The sequence below is a fragment of the Dermochelys coriacea genome, chromosome 2 (assembly GCF_009764565.3).
Source record: "Dermochelys coriacea isolate rDerCor1 chromosome 2, rDerCor1.pri.v4, whole genome shotgun sequence".
Classification (NCBI taxonomy): Eukaryota; Metazoa; Chordata; order Testudines; family Dermochelyidae; genus Dermochelys; species Dermochelys coriacea.
Genome location: NC_050069.1, coordinates 142,848,776 through 142,862,189, shown reverse-complemented (window position 1 = coordinate 142,862,189; position 13,414 = coordinate 142,848,776). Strand labels below are relative to the sequence as shown.

At 38.3% G+C, this 13,414-nt stretch overlaps 1 protein-coding gene across 1 annotated transcript in view; it reads left to right on the top strand.

Annotated features, from left to right (window-relative positions):
* Positions 1 to 12,250, top strand: part of MARCHF6 (membrane associated ring-CH-type finger 6) — a 125,734-nt gene extending 113,484 nt beyond the window's left edge. The window contains exons 23-26 of the mRNA XM_038388762.2: positions 2,081 to 2,170; positions 5,298 to 5,430; positions 7,899 to 8,034; positions 9,980 to 12,250. Coding sequence (XP_038244690.1) covers positions 2,081 to 2,170; positions 5,298 to 5,430; positions 7,899 to 8,034; positions 9,980 to 10,070 — 450 coding nt within the window. The 3' untranslated portion in view covers positions 10,071 to 12,250. The remainder of the gene's footprint in view (positions 1 to 2,080; positions 2,171 to 5,297; positions 5,431 to 7,898; positions 8,035 to 9,979) is intronic.
* The last annotated feature ends 1,164 nt before the right edge of the window (positions 12,251 to 13,414 follow it).

Below are 13,414 nucleotides of genomic sequence, written 5' to 3'. Positions count from 1 at the left end.
ATTCCTTTGAATAAGATAAACCTGTTTAACCACTCTTGCCTAGTCAGGGTTGTGTGGGTTTGAACATGTGCTACCAACATCATAGAGGGTGAATTCATAACTTTACATGTAATGTTGCTATGTACATTTCACCATGATATTATTGACCAGTACGTTTTTAGTTTTCAGATGATACCTCACAAGGCATATTTTGTACAAAGATTATTACATGAATGTGTAGGGTGTGAATACAGTGGTGCATTCGGTCATAGGTTTATTTTTGTATAGATCTGTTTCTTTCTCATGCTGTTAGAGAGCTCTGGTGGCTTAAAATTTTATGCAAAGTACACATAACGCTATGGTGGCACAGCTGATTCAGTGTAGACATTACCTGTGCTGACAGGAGAATCTCTTCCATCAGTGTAGGTAATCCATCTCCCTGAGAGGCAGTAGCTAGGTCGACTGAAGAATTCTGGTCTCTGTTTACACCTACCACGTGCTCCCTTGAAGAGGTAAACTATAAGACACTGTGTGGAGCTCTGGAGGAGGGGGTATTTAAGCTATGGGGGAAGCCTGAGGGATCAGTACTTGTTCTAGGGGCAAGGCAGGGGGTCGTGTGGTCTAAGCTCTCAGGATGATGTACTAGACAGAGGAGCTGTACCCTGAAAGTATACCTGTGGACCTCAAGACAGTGGCAGTGCCTGGACTCTTAATCCTCTGGAGCCTGAACAAACACCTGCAAAGTCAGTGGTTGGATCCCCCATAGCAGTTTGCTGAGGGGCCAAGAGGAGACACTTGTCTGGGGCTGTTCAAGTCTTCCTAATCTGTAATGAGTCAATCCTAACAGTTCTGTAGCTGTCCATAGTGCATTTCAAATAAAATAAGGTATACAAGAACTGAATTTCTAATGTATAAAGATTTTGAAAGAACCTTTTTTGATTTTTATTATGTGTATAAACAAACAAACAAACAACCCCATTGTTTTTGTTTGTGGGCCACCTTTATAGAAAGACATTCCATGAGCGATCGGCCTAAAATCTAACCTACACTTAAAATCCCCCTAAAAATCTGTTGTTTGTTTCCTGTGAACCCCCCTAGTTGAGAGCTGCAACATAGATAAAACACCAACTTTTCAGCTGGAAAACCTGTCATCTACATATAAAGGGTATTGATTTCTTTCACTCATCTGGGCATGCATCACGTCTGTCCTTGTGAATGGGCCGGATATTTACAATCTCTGAATTGCTTCAGTACTTTGATATTTCAGTGCCTTCCATTCTCCAAGAAATACTGTAGACCCTCAGAGTTATGAATACCTCAGGAATGGAGGTTGTTCATAACTCTGAAATTTTTTTAACTCTGATCTAAACGTTATGATTCTTTCCGAAGTTTACACCTGAGCACTGACTTAGTACAGCTTTGAAACTTTACTATGCAGAAGAAAAATGCTGCTTTAAACCATCTTAATTTAAATGAAACAAGCAAAGAAACAATTTCCTTACCTTGTCAAATCTTTTTAAACTTTCCCTTTATTTTTTTGTTTGTTTAACACAGTACTGTACTGTTTTCTTTTGTGTGTGTGTGTGTGTGTGTGTGTGTGTGTGTGCGCGTGTGTGTGTCTCGCTCACTCTCTTGATGCCTGATTGCAACTGGTTCCAAATGAGGTGTGTGGTTGACCAGTCAGTTCATAACTCTGAGGTTCTACGGTAGATGTCTTGCAAACCAAAATAAAACTAAATTAGAAATAAAAATCTTAACTACCTTACCTGTCCAGGTCAGGAGTGTACTGAGAGTGTAATGTTTATATTATTTTTTTGTCATTGGTTTAATAACAGCTAGGACTTCTATATATGTCTTTCGTACATAAATCTCAAAGCTTTTTACAAGCAGTCAAGCCTCGCAGTGTCTTTTTTTTCTTATGAGTTTGCAAAAGATGCCATCTTTAAACTACTCCATTTTGAAAATAAAAAAGCAATTTTCTGATGATTTTAAGTAATTTTGATATTAGAGATTTGCTGTAATAAATTTTTGGCTGGTCAAGACACATTTAGAAAATAATAACAGTTTACTTTTACTATTATGTTCACTTTTATAAAATTAGGACTGGGCTCTTGGAGTTCTTCATGCCAAAATAATTGCTGCCATAACTCTGATGGGCCCACAATGGTGGTTGAAAACAGTTATCGAACAGGTAAGAAAGTAACGTTTTTTTTCTTTATTAGAGTGCATTAAAATATAAGTTAAGGATAAAAAAAGAACAAAAACAAGGAAGGACCTGAACCTAAAATTGGTAACTCCTATTTCAAAAGCCATGTATGGCCACCCCCCACTACATTTGAGTTAATATTATACCATAATACCTGGTTATGTCCTGCAGTGTTTTGCCTCCAAATATTTCTCAAGTCTTATTTCTTGGTGCTCATTTTTCTCATTAATCATAACTTTTCTTTTTTAACACCTGGTCCTTGAGTATCTGCCTTTTGATTTAGATATTATTGGGCACAAAATTTTGTTAACTGGGATTCCGGGCTGTAAATAAAAATTAGCTATGTGGAAAAAATCTTTGAGAGTAGAGTAGTCTTTAAAAAGTTTTTTGATATTTTTTTTTTTAATATTAGCTAGGAAATTTAAAGTTAAGGTTAAATTTGGAAATTATAATGCATGGAAGTACACAATTAAAGTCATTCATTCAATCTTAACTGATTGTCTGCCAGCTGTGCAAACACTGTACATGGAGACTTCTTGCTAAAGGTTCTTGTTTATGACTTTAAGTCTGTAATCTACTAAATCTATTTTATTTGTGTAGTTGGTCTGTGAAGTTGAATTCTGGAGTACATGGCTTTGTATGTACATGCAAATTGCCTGCCGTGCTGTGCCCATGGGTATAAACTACCTAATTTGAGGTCCAGCCTTTAAAGTGTAGTTGTAGGCCACATATGGAGGCGTATTGCATACAGTTTTGGGCCCCCCACTTCAGAAAAGGATGTGGACAAATTGGAGAGTCCAGCGGAGGACAACTAAAATGATTAGGGGGCTGGGGCACATGATTTATGAGGAGAGGCTGAGGGAACTGGGCTTATTTAATCTGCAGAAGAAGAGTGAGGGGAAATTTGATAGCAGCCTTCAACTACCTGAAGTGGGGTTCCAAAGAGGATGGCGCTAGGCTGTTCTCAGTAGTGACAGATGACAGAACAAGGAGCAATGGTCTCAAGTTGCAATTGGGGAAGTCTATGTTTGATATTAGGAAAAACTATTTCACTAGGAGGGTGGTGAAGCACTGGAATGGGTTACCTAGGGAGGTGGTGGAATCTCCATCTTTAGAGGTTTTTAAGGCCCGGCTTGACAGAACTCTGGCTGGGATGATTTAGTTAGGATTGGTCCTGCTTTGAGCAGGGGGTTAGACTAGATGACCTCCTGAGGTCCCTTCCAACCCTAATTATTCTATGATCTGTTTAAAAATAATACGTGTGAGGTTCTGTTTATCTTAATAATCCTAGATCATATCTGTTCAATTTATAAGCAAATAGATGGTCTTTCTAAATGCCAACCTTGTCAACTCACCTTGGAAACTGAGGGTCAGCCTGTATTACTTCTGGCTCACAAATCATGAGTAGTAGTCATTTTACAGCAGTTCAATGCAGTAGTGACTTGCTGTTATAATCAGGATTGGGACCTCATTGAACTGGATGCTGTAGAAACACATAGTAAAGAGATTCTGTATGTCCCAAAAAGATAATCTAAGGTAAAATAATATTCTGTTTTATTAATGGTGGAATAGAATCTTACTTTCTTCCATAGCTGCTGGCTCTGCAGTGTTAACAAGGAATACAAAGTAGTAAACATTTATTTTAGTAAAGTTAAGCAGCTATATGCTTAAAGAGAGTAACTGTTGTACAAGAAAATGCCATTTTTACATAGTCACTTTTCAAAATAAAACGGTGTTTTAAGAATTTTGTAGTGTCAGTATCACAGCTATAGGAAAGGAGTACTTGTGGCATCTTAGAGACTAACAAATTTATTAGAGCATAAGCTTTCGTGAGCTACAGCTCACTTCATCGGATGCTCACGAAAGCTGATGCTCAAATAAATTTCAGAGTAGCAGCCGTGTTAGTCTGTAGACAGCCCCCCAATCTGAAGCAAATACTCACCAGCAACCACACACCACACAACAGAACCACTAACCCAGGAACCTATCCTTGCAACAAAGCCCGTTGCCAACTCTGTCCACATATCTATTCAGGGGATACCATCACAGGGCCTAATCACATCAGCCACACTATCAGAGGCTCGTTCACCTGCGCATCTACCAATGTGATATATGCCATCATGTGCCAGCAATGCCCCTCTGCCATGTACATTGGCCAAACTGGACAGTCTCTACGTAAAAGAATGAATGGACACAAATCAGACGTCAAGAATTATAACATTCAAAAACCAGTTGGAGAACACTTCAATCTCTCTGGTCACTCGATCACAGACCTAAGAGTGGCTATACTTCAACAAAAAAGCTTCCAAAACAGACTCCAACAAGAGACTGCTGAATTGGAATTAATTTGCAAACTGGATACAATTAACTTAGGCTTGAATAGAGACTGGGAATGGATGAGTCATTACACAAAGTAAAACTATTTCCCCATGGTATTTCTCCCTCCCACCCCACCCCCCACTGTTCCTCTGATATTCTTGTTAACTGCTGGAATTAGCCTACCTGCTTGTCACCATGAAAGGTTTTCCTCCTTCCCCCCCCTGCTGTTGGTGATGGCTTATCTTAAGTGATCACTCTCCTTACAGTGTGTATGATAAACCCATTGTTTCATGTTCTCTGTGTGTGTGTATATAAATCTCTCCTCTGTTTTTTCCACCAAATGCATCCGATGAAGTGAGCTGTAGCTCACGAAAGCTTATGCTCTAATAAATTTGTTAGTCTCTAAGGTGCCACAAGTACTGCTTTTCTTTTTGTGGTATTTTTTCTACAGTCATAGCCATTTCTCCAACTGAAAAACAGCCTTTCTTATGCCTGGTCTACACTAAAAAGCTAGGTTGACCCAACTACACCACTCAGGGGTGTGAAAAATCCAGACACCTGAGCAGTGTAGTTAAGCCAACCTAACCCTTGGTGTAGCATTTCAAGTGCAGACAAGTGCTAAGTCTGTGATAACTTGTGACGGTGTCACCACAGTTATTTAACTAGGTATGTTTAAGGAAAATATTGAAGTACTATCAAAGAAACACTTGAATTATGTAAAACACTTTTATTTACCAAAACCTGTAGCGATTTTCTGATTCACTCTTCCTGATTGTTTTGTCTTTCTTCTTAGGTTTATGCAAATGGAATTCGTAATATCGATTTACATTTTATCATTCGAAAACTGGCAACTCCTGTAATCTCTGTTCTATTACTTTCCCTTTGTGTACCTTATATCATAGCTTCTGGTGTTGTTCCTTTGTTAGGTAAGTATAAATTATAGGTATTTGTTTCATTATCTGGCCATTGTGCCTAAGAGGGGTTATGTCTACACTACCACCTCTGTCAGCAAAATTTATGTCGCTCAGGGGTGTGAATATTCCACCTCCAAGTGACATAAATTACGCGGGCATAAGCGCTAGTGTGCACAGCACTGTGTTGGTGGGATACTTCTCTCGCTGACATAGCAACCAGTGCTCATTGGGCGTGAATTAATAATGTCGATGGGAGAGAGTGACTACACAAGAGATCTTACAGCAGCACACCTGCATCGCTCTCTAGTGTAGACATAGCCTTAGATGTAATCAAGGAAATACAGTACAGCATCAGTGTTAACTAGCAAATTTAAATGCTTAAATAGTGATGTCACCATGCATTTTGTTTAATGTCTTTGATACATTGAATATAAATGTTTTAAATGAGATATTAGAGAGACTAGATGGGTGAGGTAATATCTTCTATTGAACCAACTTCTGTAGGTGAGAGAGATAAGCTTACACAGAGCTCTTCAGGTCTAGGAAATGTACTCAGTATGTCACAGTTAAATACAAGATAAGATAGATCGTTTAGCATAAGTAATTAACACTCCATTTCAGGGGGCCATTCAAGGTGAAGTGGCCAGTTAACATCTCTCCAGTCATTTGAGGGAAGAAGAGCTGGGGGAGGAGGGAGCTAAGTGAATTATATATATATATTGTTGTAGAATCATGGAATATCAGGGTTGTAGAGGACCTCAGGAGGTCATTTAGTCCAACCCTCTGCTCAAAGCAGGACTAATCCCCAATTTTTGCCCCAGATCCCTAAATGGCCCCCTCAAGAATTGAACTCACAACCCTGACTTTAGCAGGCCAATGCTCAAACCACTGAGCTATCCCTCCCCCCCCGCAATAAGTCATAGTCCAGTGTGTCTGTTCGGTCCATGATTTTAGTGTCTAGCAAAGCTATGAATTCAAGCTCCCAGGCTCATTTTTTGAAAATATTGTGGCGGTTTCCATTGAGGATGATAACTGAGAGGTCAGGTATAGTGATTGCTTTGTGAAAAGAAGTCACCCACAGATGATATGGTGTTTTCGTCTTTTATCATTTTCTGTGTGAGCTTATTAGAGAGCTAGTGATTGTCTGGTTTCACCCACATAGTCATTGTTGGGTCATTTTGTACATTGGATGCACCACCTGTTGCGATAAGCATGTGTAGGACCCATGGATTTTGAAAAGTGTGTTGTGCGGGATATTGATCATTGTAGCAGTGGAGTTAGGTCTACAGGTTTTGCATCTGTTGTTCTCCAGGATCTGGTGCTGCTTTGAGTGGTGTGCTCTGGTCTGAGGATAGTTTGCTTCTGATGATGAGCTTGAAGAAGTTGGGGGTTGTTTGAAGGGCAGAAGTGGGGGTTCAGGAAAAATTTCTTTCAGGATGTGGTTCCCATTGAATATGGATTATAATTGTTTAATGATAATACGTATGACTTCCACTGTGGGGTGGTAGTTGACACCCCTGGTTGTCAAATATCATTGAGGCATTACACCTGTTAGTGTAGGTGGACATATGTTCTATCATATTAAAAGCTTATTGAGTTGAGTTAAAGAGTTAATTCTCAGAGAGGGTGCAAAGGAAAGACTAGAGTAGGTGAAGCTAATGTATTTTGTTTTGTATTGTTATCAGTACATTAAAGTTGTTAAAATGTTTCTGAACTTGAGTTCTGTTTAAATATGAGTTCCATAGATGTGGACTATTTCCACCACCTTTCTAGAACAGTAACTAAATTTACTAAGGCACAAATAGATAATTGTGCAAATTTCAGCAGAAACATAAGGAATTCAAAGTTTTGATGGAACATCTGTTTTGGTTACCACGTGTTTGTTGTTGATAAGCTTTTTATATGTGAGGCAGTTATGGATAATAGGGAGTCCAGTAATTGTACCAGTTGATCATTCACCTCTTACATGAGTGTAGGTGAACATCTCATCATATCTGAAACTATATATATGTTAGTAAGCAAACAGGACTCCTGCTCACTGTTTGGTTTTGCAACTTGAGTTTTCACGATGCTTACAACTTCAGCCCCCAGTGCCCAGTTGTTATGTTGGATCTCTTAAAATTCTGGACATGTTTGCCTACTCTCCAATAAATGTGTAACATAAATGAGCATGTACAGGCTATGTTCACAAACTCATGATTTCAGTTAAATGAGGAAGTGGAGGTAAAACTAGATACTTACTAGTAATAGAACTGAAGGTATGCTTGTTTACAAGGGTAGGCAAATTAGTTTATTTTCCTCAATTATGATTCATTTAATACACAGTATTTAAAAATGCATATTTCATGCTAATATTTAGCCTTACTTGTGGTACTTCACTGGGGGAGAGGGGGAGAAAAGTGCATGTTCTGTTCGATAGTGCTGTTGGATACTGCAAGATGTAATGGATATACATGGATCTAACTATATATATTTTGCAGGTGTTACTGCTGAAATGCAAAATTTAGTACAGCGCCGAATTTATCCTTTCCTACTCATGGTGGTGGTTTTGTTGGGGATCCTGTCCTTCCAGGTCCGCCAGTTCAAGCGCCTTTATGAACATATTAAAAATGACAAGTACGTACACATCACCTGCCCTGTAGCTGGAAATTTTTCTTAAATTGTGACAAGTGAGATCAGACCTCTTTTGAGTTCAGAAATGATGTAACACTGTACACCATTTCATTACTGTGTCACATGATGGAATGGGCACATTCTTCATGCACATCCTTGGCACCAATTATATATAATTAGAAAGCATATTTGCTTTAATATATTTGGACAAATGATATTTGCTGTGTACTAATTTTTCTCAATGCAACATGTTGAAGAAATACTGGGGAATTAAACATTTAGCTGAAAAATCTCAATGTGTGTAAGTTCCTAATAAAAGTGAAAGATTCCTTCACAATAAAGTACCTCAATAAAATATTGTTACTAAGGGACTGGATGGCTAAAGAAACTTGCAATGGATTTCAGGTTACCAGTTCAAATATGGCCTCCGCTGGTATTTGGTAGCAGTGAAAAGTCACTAAAATGTAACCGCTCTTGATGATTTTGGTTCATGAGAACAGCCATACTGGGTCAGATCAGCTGTCCATTAAGACCAGTATTCTGTCTTTTGATATGGCCAGTGCCAGGTGCTTCAGAGGGAATTATCAGAACAAGGCAATTCCAAGTGATCCATCTCTTGTCGTCCAGTCCCAGCGTGTGGCAGTTGGAGGTTTAAGGACACCTATAGTATGGGTTTTTTTTCCCCCTAGTAGATGTATGTGCTTTACAAAACTAAACCTAAATTGCTCCCTTATTAACATCATCACTAGAGAAGCCAAAGATTGGATAAGTGAAATGAGTGAGCAAACATCTCACCACTAGATGTGGCACTTGCAGCACTGTGGTGACGCACAGTGGTAGCACAGCATGGGAAAGTACAGCCCGTGCTGCATTTGTACTGTAATAAGCAGACTGTTTTGCCCTACAAGGCTTTCAATTTGATACTCTTCCACTTTATTAAAAATTTAGCTACTCTTCTGTACTTGACTGAAGAGCAGTACACATTTCCTCTCTGTAAGTAACCTTGTAGAAAAGGGGAACTTAAGCAATCAGATTTTGAAGTAATTTACAAAATAAAGCATATGCATACAAGATAGTGCAAAATTAGTTCTTTAAACTTAACCTTGTTGACTTAAATCGTTGATATAGCACAGAACTGCAACAGGGAATGTGGCTTATGCTGTTTATGTGAAGTAAAATAAGGGCACGTGACAAAAGGTGACAGTTTAGAAAAAGGAACATGAGAAAAGACTGAGGAAGAGAATGACAGATTGGTTCCTGAAGAAAATGGGTTCTGAGGAAAAATTAGTAGAAGGGGGGTGCCTTCTGAGCTTGGGAATTAACATTTAAAAAGGCATGAAACTGAGTGCAAAAAGCAGTAGTGTGACAGGATTAAGAAGAATGTAAGGAGCGATTTGGCAGGAGGGCAGTGCTAGAAAGAAATTGCATTGTGCCAAGGTCAATAACTACTGCCTCTCAAGGAGGTGGATTAACTATGCTGATGGTAGAAGTGCTCTCATCTGTGTAGCATCTTCACTGAAGCACTACAGTGGCGCATCTGCATCCCTACTGATGCAATGTTTTAAGTGTAGATCTGCCCTCAGGCAGCTGTTGTGAAGAAGAATTTGAAAATGTAACCCAACTACAAAGGGTAGAAATATTTCTTTACCTCAGAATCTGTTTTCATTTTAATCAGGACTTGGGTCCTTGGACACAGACCAATAATGCCTGTGATTAATCCTGCCCTGCCAAGAAGGTACGAACTAAGAACCTGAATTTAAGTAGAAGGAAGGAAGGAAGCCAGTGAGGAGGTTCAAGTGTGGAGTAACAAACTTTGGCTGGAATGACAGGAGGAGGCTACGTTAGTAGTAGTGCTTTCAATACGCTGGATGGTAGAGGGGTGAGAAAAGTGCATTCATGACATTTTACCATTTTGTTGAATAATGACTGTTTGTCTTTAAAATCCCAGGTACCTTGTTGGACAACGACTTGTGAATTACGAGCGAAAATCTGGTAAACAAAGCACATCAACACCACCACCTCAGTCTTCGCAAGAATAGAATGGTCACATTAAACACCTTAAGCTTTTCTTTGCCTTTACATGTCCTTTTTCACAGACTTTTCTTCAATCTTTGGACATACTTCCCAATGATCTTCTCAGCAGTGTTTTTATTTTTCGCTTCTCTTTGTAGCAATCAGATAGCAGTTAAGGTTCTTTGTCTTTACCTGCATATTCTGATGTTATCCATGCTGTCTGAGGTCTGTAAATGTGTAAATAGAAGTATCCTGATACCTAAAACCTTGGATTAAAAAGAATGTGCATTGTACATCTTTAAAAAAAGTATATTAATTTATTAAATCGAGTTGTCACTTTATTTTGGACTGCTGTTCTGTTGACAAACAATGTGCCACAAATGAATGGTGCAAAGGGGCAAGTCATTTTTATAAAAATTGGAGCATATTTTATGGTGTTCATGACAGTTCTTATTACAGTAATAGTAATACGATTTTCTTGGGCTGGAAGGCCACACTGGGAATATAAAAAGGAAATAACCACCCTTCCAGTCAGCAGTGAAGTGGCTGTGGTAAGAACACAATGAACTATGTACCTTACCGTCGGTCTTTTTTATTGTTTTGTATAACACCAAAGCTGTTGTACATTTTCTATTGCCTGATTATTTTTTTTCATGTGTCTGGGTTTGTAATATTGTACAGTTACTGGTAGGTCAAGAAAAATATTTCCTTATTTAGACAGTACTTTAGGGGCTCAGTGATATTCTTTGGCACTGGAAATCAGGATTTCATGATTCTAAGCACTAAATCAAAATTCAATAGCGCTAAATGGTAGGAGCACTTAAACCTGCCAATTGAGGGGTATGTAAGAAGACTACAGTTCTAATTCTCAACCAGTATTTCCCTGAAATATCTAAAGCTCTGCATTTTAAATGATTACAGTAAATTTCCCTAATGAGTTTTTTTACTCAGGAGAAGCTTAGCTGACATGTTTGCACAGGACCATAGTGTAAGAAACATGCTGTGAAATGCTCTTTCACTGAAGACCTTGAAAAACTTTTTTTCTTATAACCGAAGCTGCAAATTATACTATAAACGTTGTGTTAGATCACATACGAATAAAATAAATCTTTACCTTTTCATTTGTAAGGGAGTAACACTAGAAACTTTCAGTGAACATGTACAGAATGTTATCTGTGGAAAAAGAAATCCACATAGTATTAAACAGAGTTAAAGAAAAATGAACTAATTTCTTTGCAAAGATGCAGCCAAACGAGAGCCACCAAAATCAAGTTCAACAATTTCTGATATTTTTATATTTAGATAGAAATTTTTTCAGTGGTGATAATGATTTTTTACATAGATGTCTTTTAAAGAAAAATACAGAACAATAATACAAAGCTTTAAGTAGAGTTAAATCATGTGCTTAGATGCAGTTATCCGTTTCCGGACTGTATGAGGAAAAAAATATATGGAGATTTATTGTGATAATCAGAAAACTAAAGGAACATGCTTAAATTACTACTCAGCATTCTCCCTGAGCATTGCATATTTAATTATATGTATATAAAATATAATACATTGGACATACAAGATACTGTATCTCTGCCTTTGATTTGACAGTGAAGTTTGAGAGCTGTATTGGTCCAGGATTTTTTTAAACCAAATTAATATCTTGGTATCAGGAGCCTAGATTCCTTGACAATGTACACAAGCCAAATGCATCAGTGTAAAGCAGTAGGAGGATTGGGCTATTGCTACCAAGAGGTCAACAACTGGTACTTTACATTACTTTATTCTAGTAATTTTGAACTATAATATGTGAGCACTTCAGAGTGATTCTTAGAAATTGTCCAGTAAAATGAAGTAATGGAAAAATGGCCTAAAAATTTTCACTGTCCGTGTCAATTTAAAGTTAAATTGAGTATTCACATCCCAAATATTTTTGACATGCAAATGTTTTACATTTGAATGTGTATAGTGGTGTACTTTCTGTAAGATAAATATTTTTCAAAAAGAGGAAATTTACTGGTAACGCTTTGAGTTCCACCAAGATTTGATCCAGGACGAAGTCTTTGGTAAACAATTCCAAACAGTCTTACCACTCACATATTGCCAGCACTGCTGTGCTGCTTCATGTAGCATTTTCAGTAGTGCACTCTTGTAATTTGTGTTTTTTATCCAGATAAACTGGTCTTCAAGAAATATTAAAGTTTATTAAGAAAAAGCCTTTGTGCTTTGTTCCTTATTACTGTTTGTTTTTAAAAATCATAATACAAACCAAATCTGCATTTGGCTCAGTTAGGTAAATATTTTGCACTAAAGATGGACACAAGTTTACATGAGTTATGCTTTGCTTTTCTTAATGAAAATAAGTTGCATTATTTTACTGATATTTAAGGGAAGTGAAGTTTGTTGCTGTATCTGGCCACTATAAACCTCCAAAAGTCTTTTTATCTCAAGATATTATTTTATTCTGAGTATATTTTACACATTTGTCCCACACAATCTTCACTGTCTTTCCCAAGAGACACAGAGTTGAGAAGAAAACTGGAAGGCAATTTAACAGCTCCTTAGACTGAGCACTGTGAGCCCAAGTCAACAGGTTTTTAAATGCAACATAGACATACTCTAAAGCAGTGGTTCTCAAAGCCGGTCCGCTGCTTGTTCAGGGAAAGCCCCTGGTGGGCCAGACGGGTTTGTTTACCTACCACTTCCGCAGGTGGGGGGGTTTGCTTCAGCCTGGGCTGTAAGACCCTGCAGCCCAAGCCAGAATGTCTACACAGTACTTAGCAGCCCTGCAGCCCAAGTCAGCTGGCACAGGCCCGCCATAGGTGTCTAACTGCAGTGTAGTTACAGCCTATCCCCACCCTACCTATTGTGTCTCATTTCACTGTTGAAATGTTGACTCCCATCTCTGATCAACCAATAAGGCCAATTTCCATTGCCCACTTGTTAAGTTTTCAGACAAGCACCTTTGTACTTTTTCCCATGCTGCCCTGCACACTTGGGAGATGCTCCATGTAAACATCCACAAAGCTATCTCAATATCTTCCTTTAAATCCCTCCTGAAAGTTCTGCTTTGCCGTGATGCCTACAAAACACTTAACTTGGTGCACTGAGCCCACTGCCTAACATGTTGACCAATGCTGTCTCATTGTTTCCTTGTATGCCCTGTCTGTATCCATTTGTTGTCTTTTATCTTCTACTGAGCTTGTAAGCTCTTTGGGTAGGATCCATCTTTGTTTTCTGTTTGTACGGTGTCTAACACAGTTGGGGTCCTGGTCCATGATTAGGGCTTGTAGGCACTACAGTAATACGAATAATACATTTACATATTATTTATATATTATTTGTATATATAAAATCAAACAGGCAGGCACCTAGATAG